The sequence below is a fragment of the Microcaecilia unicolor genome, chromosome 6 (genome assembly GCF_901765095.1).
Source record: "Microcaecilia unicolor chromosome 6, aMicUni1.1, whole genome shotgun sequence".
NCBI classification, from domain to species: domain Eukaryota; kingdom Metazoa; phylum Chordata; class Amphibia; order Gymnophiona; family Siphonopidae; genus Microcaecilia; species Microcaecilia unicolor.
Window position 1 is genome coordinate 266,298,401 of NC_044036.1, and position 15,107 is coordinate 266,313,507.

Genomic DNA, 15,107 nt, shown 5'->3' on the forward strand with positions numbered 1-15,107 from the left:
ACACAGAAAATGAAGGGAAAATGACATGCATACTAACAGTACTCAAAGGCCTTTACTTACAATGTGTGAGATAACTATATACATTTAATTTTATGGAACAAATCTCTTCATAGACTCATCAATCATACATTTTTAATTGTTTTTATAAATCATTAAACTGCTGAGTCACAGGTCACTTAATGCAGGTATTACGCCTTCATGTATATTATGTTGAATTGCAGTCATCGATCCTTGCACATCTTGTCACTGAATGAACACATTGAGTATAAGAAGTCAAGATTAAGATGGCAATTCTATAACTGAGGCCTCACTGGGGGCATCCTGATGCCATGCTATGAGAACGTATTCTTTAAGGGCACCTGGGCACCCATATTCTGTTATAGTATACTAGGACAACCTGATATCGATGTACCACAGATTTAGGTGCCTGCAATTACACCACCCAAAGATCTGGTGCAAGTGTGGGGGCCTAAATGGGTAAGGGTGTGTGTAACTTACAGTATTCTGTGAGTTACACCTGTATCTGGGATCTCTGCCCATGCCCTCCCGTGCTTCACCCATGTGTACACCCCCTTGGTATTTGCATGCTACAGCACTTACAAAACTCTTACAGAACTGCGCTTAGGGCCCTAACGCACTAAGGGATCCTTTTACTAAACTGCGGCAACAAGTGGCCTGCGGTAGAATAGGCATGTGGTTTTCTTACGCGCCTAGCCAGTTTTTACTGTGTCTGGGAAAAAGGGCTTTTTTTCAACAGGCCGGGAAAAGGGCCCATGGTAAAACTGAAAGCCACGCGCGCCTATTTATAGCCTGAGCCCTTAACACCACCCATTGATCTAGCAGTAAGGGCTCATGCGCTACATGTGTGGTGACTGATCGGCGCATGTCAGGTGCCGATTAATGCCGGAAACGCCGCACACAGTAGGAAATAAAATAATTTATCCTGGAGGTATGGGCGCACACCAAATCCAAAATTACCGCCAGGAGGGCATGCTAGCCTGGTGGTAGTCTCATTTTGGCACGTGCATAGAACTTACTACGCCTTTGTAAAAGTGCCACATTTTGGGGCATATACACAAGCAAATGTGTGCCTAACCACAAGCACCTAGTTGTGTAATTGCCCTTCACATGCCTTCATAACAACATAAGAATACTTCCTATGATCCCTAACATTTTTTTTGTTACATTTGTACCCCGCGCTTTCCCACTCATGGCAGGCTCAATGCGGCTTGCATGGGGCAATGGAGGGTTGAGTGACTTGCCCAGAGTCACAAGGAGCTGCCTGTGCCTGAAGTGGGAATCGAACTCAGTTCCTCAGTTCCCCAGGACCAAAGTCCACCACCCTAACCACTAGGCCACTCCTCTACTTTAAAAAGACCACACTTGCGAATCTATTATTGGAACAAGAATAGCATACTTATTCACTTAAAAATGTAAGAAATAGAAATATACTCTCCAAATTTGAAATATGTATAAAATGTCCCCAACTTCTGGAGGAAGCATGCAAAAATCTGCAGACTATTATGTTGTTTTACATGGAGGTATCTACTGATTTGTTCACAAACCTCCACATTTTTCTTAATCTATGCTTTAAAAACCATTTACAAGTATAACAGAACTTAAAAACCGCGAACCTGGTGTAAACCAAAAAGGTTAAAATTAAACGTAGCATGCAGAAGTAACTCCTGGATGGGCTGTTTGCTTGAGCTGTGCCCAGGGATGTACCATTGGGAGGCTCTCATTAGCTATGTTCTGCTATAGTGTTTCCCAAGTCCAGTCCTAGAGTATCCCTTGCCAGTCAGGTTTTCAGGATATCCACAATGAATATGAATGAAAGAGATTTGCTTATAATAGAGGCAGTGTATGCAAATCAAGTTCATTCATATTCATTGTGGATATCCTGAAAGCCTGACTGGCAAGGGGTACTCCAGGACTGGACTTGGGGAAACACTGTTCTACTGGGTGACACATGATCGGGGCTCATTTTCAAAGCACTTAGCCTTCCAACGTTCCATAGAAACCTATGGAACGTTGGAAGGCTAAGTGCTTTGAAAATATGCCTCCATGGTGTTTCCTTGAAGACCTATTCATATTCCTTCCTCACCCCCAGCAGAAAGTTGGCTATGGTTCAGAAACTCATATTACATGGTTTCATTTTGTAGATGCACACAATAAATTTACTAGCTGAAGTATAAAATTAATCTCAAATGGCAATATCAATATCCTAAGATATTTAAAGAAACTGAAAGATATAAGTAAACAATAATTTTTCAGGGAAAAATTATTAAAATATTTACAATATATTAAAAAAATAAGTACTTGATGAAATCCATAACAAATAAATTATACTGAGGAATTATGGCACCAAAATTACCTCCATTAAACTTGCGTGTACTCCTATAAGGAAGGGCATCGGAGCACTATGAAAAGAAACAAGCAGAACAATCAAATTTTATTTTTGGAATTTAACATTTCCAAACCATTCTTAATGCATAAATGTAGTTTTTCTTTCATTAACTCCATATATATAAACACAGATTCTATTAAAAGACATTAGGAATTTGTAAATACAGAGCCTTTTATAAATATATTTAGGGGCCCTTTTACTAAACCGCAGTAAATACGTTATTGCAACCTTTCCTATTGCTGCCTGTGCATAAGTAATGCCTTTTCTAAAATTGTTACTTTTTAAATTTTGGGATTTGGCTCATACCTTTTGCAGTGGTAGCCGAGGGCAAGTTATATTCAGGTACAATAAGTATTTTCCTGTTCCTAGAGGGTTCGCAATATAAGGGCCCTGTTTACTAAGGCACATTAGCATTTTTAACATGCCTGCAATTAGCGCGTGTGCTAACCATGTAGGCACCTATAGGGATATTGTAGACGCATACATGATTAACACGTATTAAAAACACTAATGTGCCTATAATGCAACTTCCTAAATAGAGCCCTAAGGGCTCTGTTTACTAAAGTGCATTAGTGTTTTTAACGCACCTACACTTAGCTTGTGCGCTAACCATATAGATGCCTATAGGGATATTGTAGGCACGTACATGGTTAACGCACGTTAAAAATATTAATGCGCCTATAACGATGCTTAGTAAACAGGGCCCTAAGTTTGTACCTGAGGCAACAGATGGCTAATTGACTTGATCCAGGTTACAAGAAGTATACAATACGAGAATGAAAACCTACACAAGTAAAAGCTAAAATCACCTTGAATAAAAGCATGTTAACAGCAATACTATTCAAGAAAGTCATTAGCACTATATTTTCATTACATTTCATCTCTTATAATCATAGTCGAGCAGGCAATAGGGAGCACTCTTCACCTTTACAAAATGAAATTACTGTTTAACCCTTTTAATAAAATAACTTTAGACTAACAAGATCTCCCTTTAATTTCAATGAGTTGGCAAATGTCTTTAGCGCATTTAAATTTAAAATGAATCGGAGAAACTTTTTCTTCACTCAATGTGTAATTAAACTCTGGAATTCGTTGCCAGAGAATGTGGTAAAGGTGGTTAGCTTAGCAGAGTTTTAAAAAGGTTTGGACGGCTTCCTAAAGGAAAAGTCTATAGACCATTATTAAATTGGACGTAGAAAATCCACTATTTCTGGGATAAGCAGTATAAAGTATTTTTTACTTTTTTGGGATCTTGCCAGGTATTTGTGACCTGGTTTGGCCACTGTTGGAAAAGGATGCTGGGCTTGATGGACCTTTGGTCTGTCCCAGTATGGCAATACTTATGTACTTATGCATTCTAATTGTGTGCACTATGTTTTACCATGCTTCAGAGGTTCTCTAACTTATGCGAATCTAGCTATTTTTTTTTGGTGGGGGGGCTCTGCCAATATAGTACCTGGTTACAAATACCAACTCCCAGATACTAGCATCTGATTTGTTTCAGGCTCTATATGATGCCTTTTTGATAACAGCATTGACATAGGTCCATTAGTTCCAACATAAGTGATTCATCTGTTAAACACTGTCTAATAGAAATTAATTTGTAAAATATTAAGGATCTTTATTTACATATTTCTTTTTCACCATATCTGAATTTGGTCAAGGTATATTACTCAAAATTTAACAATACAAGGAATCAGTCAAAACACAAAAATGTCATTCAAAAAATTTAAACACCATAACCATAAAGTAGCATTTTCAGTATTCAATACCACTTACCGTATGTATTTCAGTGACAATACAAGTCTATCACCATTTAACACAAGACTACCTACCAACTGCAAAAAAAAAAAACCGTTAGATGGAACAACCCAATGTTGAGAGTCATACAAAGCTGGGAACATTAGGTTGCTTCATGCAGCTTCAGGGAAGGATACAGTCTCATCTCAGTCTTCCTAAAATAAACACTTTTGTACAACTTACATAATCTTGACTAGTTTATCATCATTCAGGATAGCTGAGAACTCCTAAAAGGTTAATGTTACAACCAAGTTCAAGTACTACATTAACGAGTCAAAGGGTAATAAACTTTGAAGAAATATGCAATTAGAAAAAGGAAGTAAAGATAATAGAATTTACAGAAAATATGAACCAAACACGTGCTACTGCTTGTGTAATATATGTAGCAAATAATTTTCTGCTGAGCATTCGTTCTTCGCGGTTATTTTTGAGAGATAATGAAATGCCCTACGTTGTTCAAAAGAGTAAACCAATAGTCTGGCTGCAAGCCGCACAAATGTTCCTACTTCACTATGTGACTGGCTCTGCTGTCCAAGTCTTCTCTGGTACACATTGAAATGAATGTGTTTCTAATTAAGTAGCTTCAGGAACACGACAGCTTCAATGTCAAAAATACAAAGTCTGAACGCCGGCAGGAAGTTTTAAGACTACACATGTCTCATTTTGTGAAATCTTGGCTAGCATAATGAAAGGAAGCAGGAAGGGTGCAGGATTCCAGAAAACTGGCCATTTATTAATATGTCCAGACCAGAAGTGCAGCCTGTCAGCCAGGTTACATAAAAACTCAGATCTGTTAAATTTAATTAACAGTATCGTGTCAATCTTTCAATTTTCCACAGTTAATCAAGAAGTGGACAAAAAGAATAATGTGTTTAATTAAAAATCTCAGAACTAGTGAAATCAACTGCGGGGATATGAGGCTTTTGAGGTCTTATAAACAGCTATGCGATCTAACAAGCATAATCAGGTGAATGGGTAAGAACAGTATAACTATTCTGTATGAAAACTATATTCAGTTGCAGCTAGAGAACAGAAAGGTTCACCAACTTGCAAGAAATGTAGAGCAATATGTAAACTTACTCACTCCATGCCCTAATTTTATGTTTCCTTTTGGAATTTGTTATTAAACACATTTAAATTCATGATAAAAAAAGATGCTACACCTGTTTACCTCAAAAAAAGCATGTCTGAAATAATAATAATAATCACCACTACTCTACAGAAAGTGATTTAACAGTGTGCTCCAACTGGACACCAATGCTATATTAGAAATAAATCCAGCATTCTCATAAAGTCTTAATCCAATCCAGTCCAACACAAAAAAAGTGATGTGTAAGCATTTAGGGGCCCTTTTACTAAGATGTGGTGAAGGGAGCCCTGCGCTAGCAGCAGCAAACATTTTTGCCATGCGCCAGGGCCCCTTTTACCACAGCAGGTGAAAATAGCCAAAAATGAAATGGCCATGCAGTAAGTTCGCACTTCCTGCAAGGCCATTTTGGGAGGAAACACTTAACACCACCCACTGTGATGGTGGTCTGGGCTCCTTCACTAAATGGGCAGCACGCGATGTTGCCCAATTACCACCGGGTAATCCCCTCGGAAATATTTTTTCAATATTTCCACTAGTGCCTGAAATGGTGCACGCTGGCGGTAGAACTACCGTTGGCACCCGTGTTGGGCCAGTGGTAGTTCCAGGTTTCCATACGGGAACCCTTTAGTAAAAGGGCCCCTTAATTTCTTTCCAGATACATGTACACAGACGACAGGGTCTGGGTACAATGGTAAATTTTATAGTGCTTATGTTTACACAGTCACAGAAGAGAGGGTAAAAACTGCATACAAGCATAAATAGAAACAGAAAAAAAGCAACACTGGGCCTTCAGGATAGAGATAACGGTCGTCCTTTAATCTGAAAATGACCCGACATGGACTGTGTTGCGGCGTACAAATGCCTGCCTTAGGGGTCAGAATGGTTCTTATGTGTTTAATATGAAATAATGGAAATGAACCACGAAGTTAGGGCACATTGCCCACTACGTTGTGATTGTCCTATTAATCAAACAGAACGCCATCTGTGAAAAAAAAGACGCCAAAACAGACAGCGTTCTGTTTAGTAGGACAATCACAACGTAGTGGGCAATATGCCCTAACTTCATGGTTTATTTCCATTATTCCATATCCTATATAATAATTCTCACCTCCAACATTCTGACTTGCCTGGGACCGTGGCTCATTCCGAGTTGGTCTGCTAGGCTCAGTAGATCAGGCTGACATCACCGTAGCCATTATGATGTCAACTTCAGAACCCGAGGGGGAAAAAAAAACATGCCTCACAGCTGATCCATGTCTAGAGGAGGGTCGCTGGACATGGGTAGCTGAAGGGGGAGGGGCAAGGGAGAGAGGAGGCTCGCTGGACATTGGTGGCTGGAGGGGGGGCAGGGGATAGAGGAGGGTCACTGGACATGGGTGGCTGCATGGGGGCAAGGGGTCACTGGACATGGGTGGTTGGGGGGGGCAGGGGTGAGAGGAGAATCACTGGACATAGGTGGCAGGAGGGAGGGCAGGGGAGAGAGGAGGTTCGCTGGACATGGGTGGCTGCAGTGGGCGCAGGGGGAGAGGAGGGTCGCTGGACATGGGTGGCTGCAAGGGAGCCGAGGAAAACCTTGCTAGCGCCCGTTTCATTTGTGTCAGAAACAGGCCTTTTTTACTAGTTAAACACATAAAAACCATTCTGACTCCTGAGGCAGGTGTTTGTACGCCGAAACACGGCCTGTGTCACGTCATTTTCAGATTAAAGGACGACCGTTATCTCTATCCTGAAGGCCCAGTGTTGCTTGTTTTCTGTTTCTGATTGTGCTTATGTTTGTCATCACATCTGATACAGTGACTTACCGTTTCCATACTTGTTTGATGATGTTTGGCTGCATTTTAACATAGCCCAAACCAGGCCCCAAAATTGGAAAACAATTTTTTTTTAATCCAACATATATTCATCTATATAAATTTACAGCAACAAACATCTAAATCAATTTATATTCCAAATTAAATAGAACTGTATTTGCTGAAAAAGGTCAAACCAGTCAGTCATGTTCTTAAACATGATTTTGGTGCCAGCATATTTTTCAACACCAGTATAATGGTGAAAAAGAGTGAACTAATATAATTTTAGTGTTTGAGAAACTCTACAAGACCAATTTACAACCTGATTGTACTTGTACTGTCAAAGATGCCGCTACAAAATGGACGCCACTTCTGAACAATTGAAAACATTGTTGCATTTCTTGGTGAAAAGACAATGAGATGCTGCTGTAAGACATCACTGTCTTATTACAAAGGACATGAGTGTGGTCCAGCATTCAGCTTAAAAGAAAGGCAGAGAAAAGAAATCTAAACCAGAGGGCTACTAGAAACAATGTTTTAAAAGCAGAAGCTCCTCCACAGCAAGGCTCAGCATTATCCTGCCATTTGCTCTTGGCCATATCTGACTGACAGATTAAGCAAACTGAATCATTCTTCATGAAGATAGCAATTCCAAAACAAATCCCAAAATGTGCTGGGGCCAAACTGTGACAAGTGAGCTATAACCCTAAACTATGTAGTACAGGCTGGCAAAGATCATCACTAGCACAGAAAAAAATCTTAAGTAACGGCAATTATTGTATAATCAAATTTTGTAAGATTTCAAAACTTATCTTATAAAGAGTATTTAAGATAGCCCAACAAATGACCAAGTCGAACATATATTGTTAGTCTATAATTTGATTTGTAGCCATATCAATACAAGCTGTAGGAAAAAGGTAAAAATGGCTTTCATAGCCTGAATAAAACTGTACTGCAACCACTATAAGATCTAAGTGACGAGAGAAAAACATGGATACTTCTATTCTGAACCTAAGGTTTAATAACACCACACCAATATGTTTTACTGTATTTGTCTGAAAGAAAATATAAGCCTGCATGACGGAAAAAGGCAAACTCGGTTTCCTAATAAACTTATCAGAGAACATAGATTTCATTACTATTTCCAACATGCTTTAAATAATGGAGACAATCCTTAAAAGACAGAAGCTTAAGAAGCTCTCTCTAATGAAACTCTAACACTTCAAAGGCTGACACTATGAACCTCAGGACAATATAACAGAGTGCAGTAAAGTGAAGGGAACAGATCTGAAAAATCACAGGAAGTTCTTAACTATAAAACAGTGGAGACCACAAGACTCCTAACTTCAAGAAGTTAATACTAGTCGACAAGTCACTCCACAAGTGAGACAACTAAGTCCAACTGTCTCACACAAGGATCATAGGAATTGTATTCAGGGCAATAAATAAATGGTTCAGTGGTTTGTGGCTAAAGTACAAAGCAGGAGTCCTGCCTTAATTTCACAGCTCAGGTTCCCTCACCACAGCTGGTCAAAGTTAGGAGCACTGGTAAATAGAACTGGCAGGATCTAGTGAAAACACTGCAAGAAGCACAGCAATGTATCATAGTTGGTAAATTAGCAATACTGGAATTAGCTTCTCAAATGCTTGAGACTAGTAACGTGCTTGGCCTAAATAAAGGATAGCAAGTGGGATAAAAACAAATAAAATAATGGTGACTGAATGATAGTTCTCTCGGGAGAGCCAAGTGGAAAGGACAAAGGCACAAAGATAACCTAAGAAAAAGACCATACATAAATAATTATTAGCCAAATAAGCTCTGCAAAACACAAAGACATTCAGAAAAAGATAACTTAAGGAACACTATCTGTAGCTGTACCTAGTTTTTACACAGTCTTCTTTGGAAAGTGAGAGAATAAGGAAATAAGAAAATAAGATTCCTAAGATCAAGAGGGAATTTACTAAACTGCAGTGATATATCAGACATTATCCCAGCTTAATTTGCAGTGGGAGTCAGTAAACTACAGGATCTCAGTACTGCACATTAATAACTACTACAGTAAAGGAATGATGCAACGTGCAATCAACCAGTTAAGTAACATTATTTTGCTTCCCAGGAACATCAGACCACTGACATGCAGCCAGATGCTTTCCCGGGAGAGTTCTTAAAGGATCTAAAGGCATATAAATATAAATAGCAGACTCCAACCACCTTGAACAGGCTCCATCATAAGACACTTTGAAAACCCCCAGTCTAAGCCTCTCCCCCACCCCTCAAAGTACAAGTCAGTGCCCCCCCCCCCACCCATGCACACCTGGGCCTACCTTGCTAATCCAGGTATGAGGCAAAAGTGATCCCCATGTGGCTCCAGGTTCAAAAGGTAAGTTCACCACCCCTAACAGTAGTACTGCATGACTACCACAAGAGGCTGTGAGTTGTGGTTATAACCCTGTGGCCACAGAAGCAGGAGTGACTGGAGACCAATCCTGCCTTGTACAAATTAAGACCACCAAGAATTAGCAAGGTAGGCCCAGGAAGGTTTGGAGTCTTTGGGAGAGGGTCATTGACTGTGGGTTCAGGGGGATTTGGGGTGGTGAAAGAGTTTGGGTTGGGGATTTTCAAAGCATCTTTGAAAAGCAGGGTTCTGTTTCAGGGGATCTTTGTTGGGAAGATAAGGCAGGGATCCACTATTAATATTTATATAACTCCAGACTATTTTAGAAGGTGCCTGGAAGCTGGTGTTATTTTTCCACAGCATGCCAGAGTTCAACACAACTACAACAGCGAATGCTACATACCTGTAGAAGGTATTCTCCGAGGACAGCAGGCTGATTGTTCTCACTGATGGGTGACGTCCACGGCAGCCCCTCCAATCGGAATCTTCACTAGCAAAATCCTTTGCTAGCCCTCACGCGCCGATGAGCACCGCGCATGCGCGGCCGTCTTCCCGCCCGAAACCGGCTCGTGCCGGCCAGTCTCATATGTAGCAAGACAAAGAGAAGGGAAGACGGGCGGGTTTGTGAGAACAATCAGCCTGCTGTCCTCGGAGAATACCTTCTACAGGTATGTAGCATTCGCTTTCTCCAAGGACAAGCAGGCTGCTTGTTCTCACTGATGGGGTATCCCTAGCCCCCAGGCTCACTCAAAACAACAAACATGGTCAATTGGGCCTCGCAACGGCGAGGACATAACTGAGATTGACCTAACAATTTTTCGTGTAGCCTGGAACAGAATAAAACATGGGCCTAGGGGGGTGGAGTTGGATCCTAAACCCCGAACAGATTCTGAAGCACTGACTGACCGAACCGACTGTCGCGTCGGGTATCCTGCTGCAGGCAGTAATGAGATGTGAATGTGTGGACAGATGACCACGTCGCAGCTTTGCAAATCTCTTCAATAGAGGCTGACTTCAAATGGGCTACCGACGCTGCCATGGCTCTAACACTATGAGCCATGACATGACCCTCAAGAGCCAGCCCAGCCTGGGCGTAAGTGAAGGAAATGCAATCTGCTAGCCAATTGGATATGGTGCGTTTCCCCCCAGCCACTCCCCTCCTGTTGGGATCAAAAGAAACAAACAATTGGGCGGACTGTCTGTTGGGCTGTGTCCGCTCCAGATAGAAGGCCAATGCTCTCTTGCAGTCCAATGTGTGCAGCTGATGTTCAGCAGGGCAGGAATGAGGACGGGGAAAGAATGTTGGCAAGACAATTGACTGGTTCAGATGGAACTCCGACACAACCTTTGGCAAGAACTTAGGGTGAGTGCGGAGGACTACTCTGTTATGATGAAATTTGGTGTAAGGGGCCTGGGCTACCAGGGCCTGAAGCTCACTGACTCTACGAGCTGAAGTAACTGCCACCAAGAAAATGACCTTCCAGGTCAAGTACTTCAGATGACAGGAATTCAGTGGCTCAAAAGGAGGTTTCATCAGCTGGGTGAGAACGACATTGAGATCCCATGACACTGTAGGAGGCTTGGCAGGGGGCTTTGACAAAAGCAAACCTCTCATGAAGCGAACAACTAAAGGCTGTCCTGAGATCGGCTTACCTTCCACACGGTAATGGTATGCACTGATCGCACTAAGGTGAACCCTTACAGAGTTGGTCTTGAGACCAGACTCAGACAAGTGCAGAAGGTATTCAAGCAGGGTCTGTGTAGGACAAGAGCGAGGATCTAGGGCCTTGCTGTCACACCAGACGGCAAACCTCCTCCATAGAAAGAAGTAACTCCTCTTAGTGGAATCTTTCCTGGAAGCAAGCAAGATGTGGGAGACACCCTCTGACAGACCCAAAGAGGCAAAGTCTACACTCTCAACATCCAGGCCGTGAGAGCCACAGACTGGAGGTTGGGATGCAGAAGCGCCCCTTCGTCCTGTGTGATGAGGGTCAGAAAACACTCCAATCTCCACGGTTCTTCGGAGGACAACTCCAGAAGAAGAGGGAACCAGATCTGACGCGGCCAAAAAGGAGCAATCAGAATCATGGTGCCTCGGTCTTGCTTGAGTTTCAACAAAGTCTTCCCCACCAGAGGTATGGGAGGATAAGCATACAGCAGACCCTCCCCCCAGTCCAGGAGGAAGGCATCCGATGCCAGTCTGCCGTGGGCCTGAAGCCTGGAACAGAACTGAGGGACCTTGTGGTTGGCTCGAGACGCGAAGAGATCTACCAAGGGGGTGCCCCACACCTGGAAGATCTGTCGCACTACACGGGAATTGAGCGACCACTCGTGAGGTTGCATAATTCTGCTCAACCTGTCGGCCAGACTGTTGTTTATGCCTGTCAGATATGTGGCTTAGAGCACCATGCCATGACGGCGAGCCCAGAGCCACATGCCGACGGCTTCCTGACACAGGGGGCGAGATCCAGTGCCCCCCTGCTTGTTGATGTAATACATGGCAACCTGGTTGTCTGTCTGAATTTGGACAATTTGGTGGGACAGCCGATCTCTGAAAGCCTTCAGAGCGTTCCAGACCGCTCGTAACTCCAGAAGATTGATCTGCAGATCGCGTTCCTGGAGGGACCAGCTTCCTTGGGTGTGAAGCCCATCGACATGAGCTCCCCACCCCAGAAGAGACGCATCCGTGGTCAGCACTTTTTGTGGCTGAGGAATTTGGAAAGGACGTCCCAGAGTCAAATTGGACCAAATCGTCCACCAATACAGGGATTTGAGAAAACTCGTGGACAGGTGGATCACGTCTTCTAGATCCCCAGCAGCCTGAAACCACTGGGAAGCTAGGGTCCATTGAGCAGATCTCATGTGAAGGCGGGCCATGGGAGTCACATGAACTGTGGAGGCCATATGGCCCAGCAATCTCAACATCTTCCGAGCTGTGATCTGCTGGGACGTCCACACCCGCGAGACGAGGGACAACAAGTTGTTGGCTCTCGTCTCTGGGAGATAGGCGCGAGCCGTCCGAGAATCCAGCAGGGCTCCTATGAATTCGAGTTTCTGCACTGGGGAAAGATGGGACTTTGGGTAATTTATCACAAACCCCAGTAGCTCCAGGAGGCGAATAGTCATCTGCATGGACTGCAGGGCTCCTGCCTCGGATGTGTTCTTCACCAGCCAATCGTCGAGATATGGGAACACGTGCACCCCCAGCCTGCGAAGTGCCGCTGCTACCACAGCTAGGCACTTTGTGAACACCCTGGGCGCAGAGGCGAGCCCAAAGGGTAGCACACAGTACTGGAAGTGGCGTGTGCCCAACTGAAATCGCAGATACTGTCTGTGAGCTGGCAGTATCGGGATGTGTGTGTAGGCATCCTTCAAGTCCAGAGAGCATAGCCAATCGTTTTGCTGAATCATGGGGAGAAGGGTGCCCAGGGAAAGCATCCTGAACTTTACGAGATATTTGTTCAGGGCCCTTAGGTCTAGGATGGGACACATCCCCCCGTTTTCTTTTCCACAAGGAAGTACCTGGAATAGAATCCCAGCCCTTCTTGCCCGGATGGCACGGGCTCGACCGCATTGGCGCTGAGAAGGGCGGAGAGTTCCTCTGCAAGTACCTGCTTGTGCTGGAAGCTGTAAGACTGAGCTCCCTGTGGACAATTTGGAGGTTTGGAGGCCAAATTGAGGGTGTATCCTTGCCGGACTATTTGAAGAACCCACTGATCGGAGGTTATGAGAGGCCACCATTGGTGAAAAACTTTCAACCTCCCTCCGACCGGCAGATCGCCCGGCACTGACACGTTGATGTCGGCTATGCTCTGCTGGAGCCAGTCAAAAGCTCGTCCCTTGCTTTTGCTGGGGAGCCGAAGGGCCTTGCTGAGGCGCACGCTGCTGACGAGAGCGAGCGCGCTGGGGCTTAGCCTGGGCCGCAGGCTGTCGAGAAGGAGGATTGTACCTACGCTTACCAGAAGAGTAGGGAACAGTTCTCCTTCCCCCAAAAAATCGTCTACCTGTAGAGGTAGAAGCTGAAGGCTGCCGGCGGGAGAACTTGTCGAAAGCGGTATCCTGCTGGTGGAGCTGCTCTACCACCTGCTCGACTTTTTCTCCAAAAATGTTATCCGCACGGCAAGGCGAGTCCGCAATCTGCTGCTGGAGTCTATTCTCTAGGTCGGAGGCACGCAGCCATGAGAGTCTGCGCATCACCACACCTTGAGCAGCGGCCCTGGACGCAACATCAAAGGTGTCATACACCCCTCTGGCCAGGAATTTTCTGCACGCCTTCAGCTGCCTGACCACCTCCTGAAAAGGCTTGGCTTGCTCAGGGGGGAGCTTGTCCACCAAGCCCGCCAACTGCCGCACATTGTTCCGCATGTGTATGCTCGTGTAGAGCTGGTACGACTGAATTTTGGCCACGAGCATAGAGGAATGGTAGGCCTTCCTCCCAAAGGAGTCTAAGGTTCTAGAGTCTTTGCCCGGGGGCGCGGAAGCATGCTCCCTAGAACTCTTAGCTTCTTTAGGGCCAAATCCACAACTCCAGAGTCGTGAGGCAACTGAGTGCGCATCAGCTCTGGGTCCCCATGGATCCGGTACTGGGACTCGATCTTCTTGGGAATGTGGGGGTTAGTTAATGGCTTGGTCCAGTTCGCCAGCAATGTCTTTTTGAGGACATGATGCATGGGTACTGTGGACGCTTCCTTAGGTGGAGAAGAATAGTCCAGGAGCTCAAACATTTCAGCCCTGGGCTCGTCCTCCACAACCACTGGGAAGGGGATGGCCGTAGACATCTCCCGGACAAAGGAAGCGAAAGACAGACTCTCAGGAGGAGAAAGCTGCCTTTCAGGGGAGGGAGTGGGATCAGAGGGAATAGTGCTGGGCAGACTTATACGGTCTGTGCCAGAGCCAGTGGTAGGAGGCAGAGCTGGTGGTTGGGAGGCGGGGATAGTGCTGGGCAGACTTATACGGTCTGTGCCAGAGCCAGTAGTGGGAGGCAGGGATAGTGCTGGGCAGACTTATATGGTCTGTGCCAGAGCCAGTAGTGGGAGGCAGGGATAGTGCTGGGCAGACTTATACGGTCTGTGCCAAAGCCGGTGGTGGGAGGCGGGGCTGGTGTTTGGGAGGCAGGGATAGTGCTGGGCAGACTTATACGGTCTGTGCCCTGAAGAAGACACGTACAAATCAAAGTAGGGTATACACAAAAAGTACCACATATGCGTTTATCTTGTTGGGCAGACTGGATGGACCGTGCAGGTCTTTTTCTGCTGTCATCTACTAGGTTACTATGTTACTAGACGTACGCAGCGCTACGGGAAAATTAGGTTCTTACCTTGGTAATTTTCTTTCCTTTAGTCATAGCAGATGAAGCCATTACGTATGGGTTATGTCCATCAACCAGCAGGGGAGATAGAGAGCACTCAAACTTTCACAGTGCCCTCTTGGCCAGCTAGCTCCACTGCCTCTTCAGTATTTGAAGCTTCCAAAGCAGTATGGCAAACCGCAATGGGAATCACAAGAGCTTTCCTCACAGCGAACGATGGCCCATCACAAGGGCATGAACTCATAAAGGAGGGAATGCACATCCTCCTGGAGGGAATAAACTCATCCTCCTTACTGTATAAGTGGAGGGGAACACA

The 15,107-nt window shown here is 44.5% G+C and overlaps 1 protein-coding gene across 5 annotated transcripts in view; it reads right to left on the reverse strand.

Annotated features, from left to right (window-relative positions):
* Positions 1-15,107, reverse strand: part of DENND1A (DENN domain containing 1A) — a 1,150,393-nt gene that overhangs the window by 566,756 nt on the left and 568,530 nt on the right. For all 5 annotated transcript variants that reach the window (XM_030207362.1, XM_030207365.1, XM_030207363.1 and 2 more), the window contains exon 11: positions 2,375-2,420. In XM_030207362.1, coding sequence (XP_030063222.1) covers positions 2,375-2,420 — 46 coding nt within the window. The remainder of the gene's footprint in view (positions 1-2,374; positions 2,421-15,107) is intronic.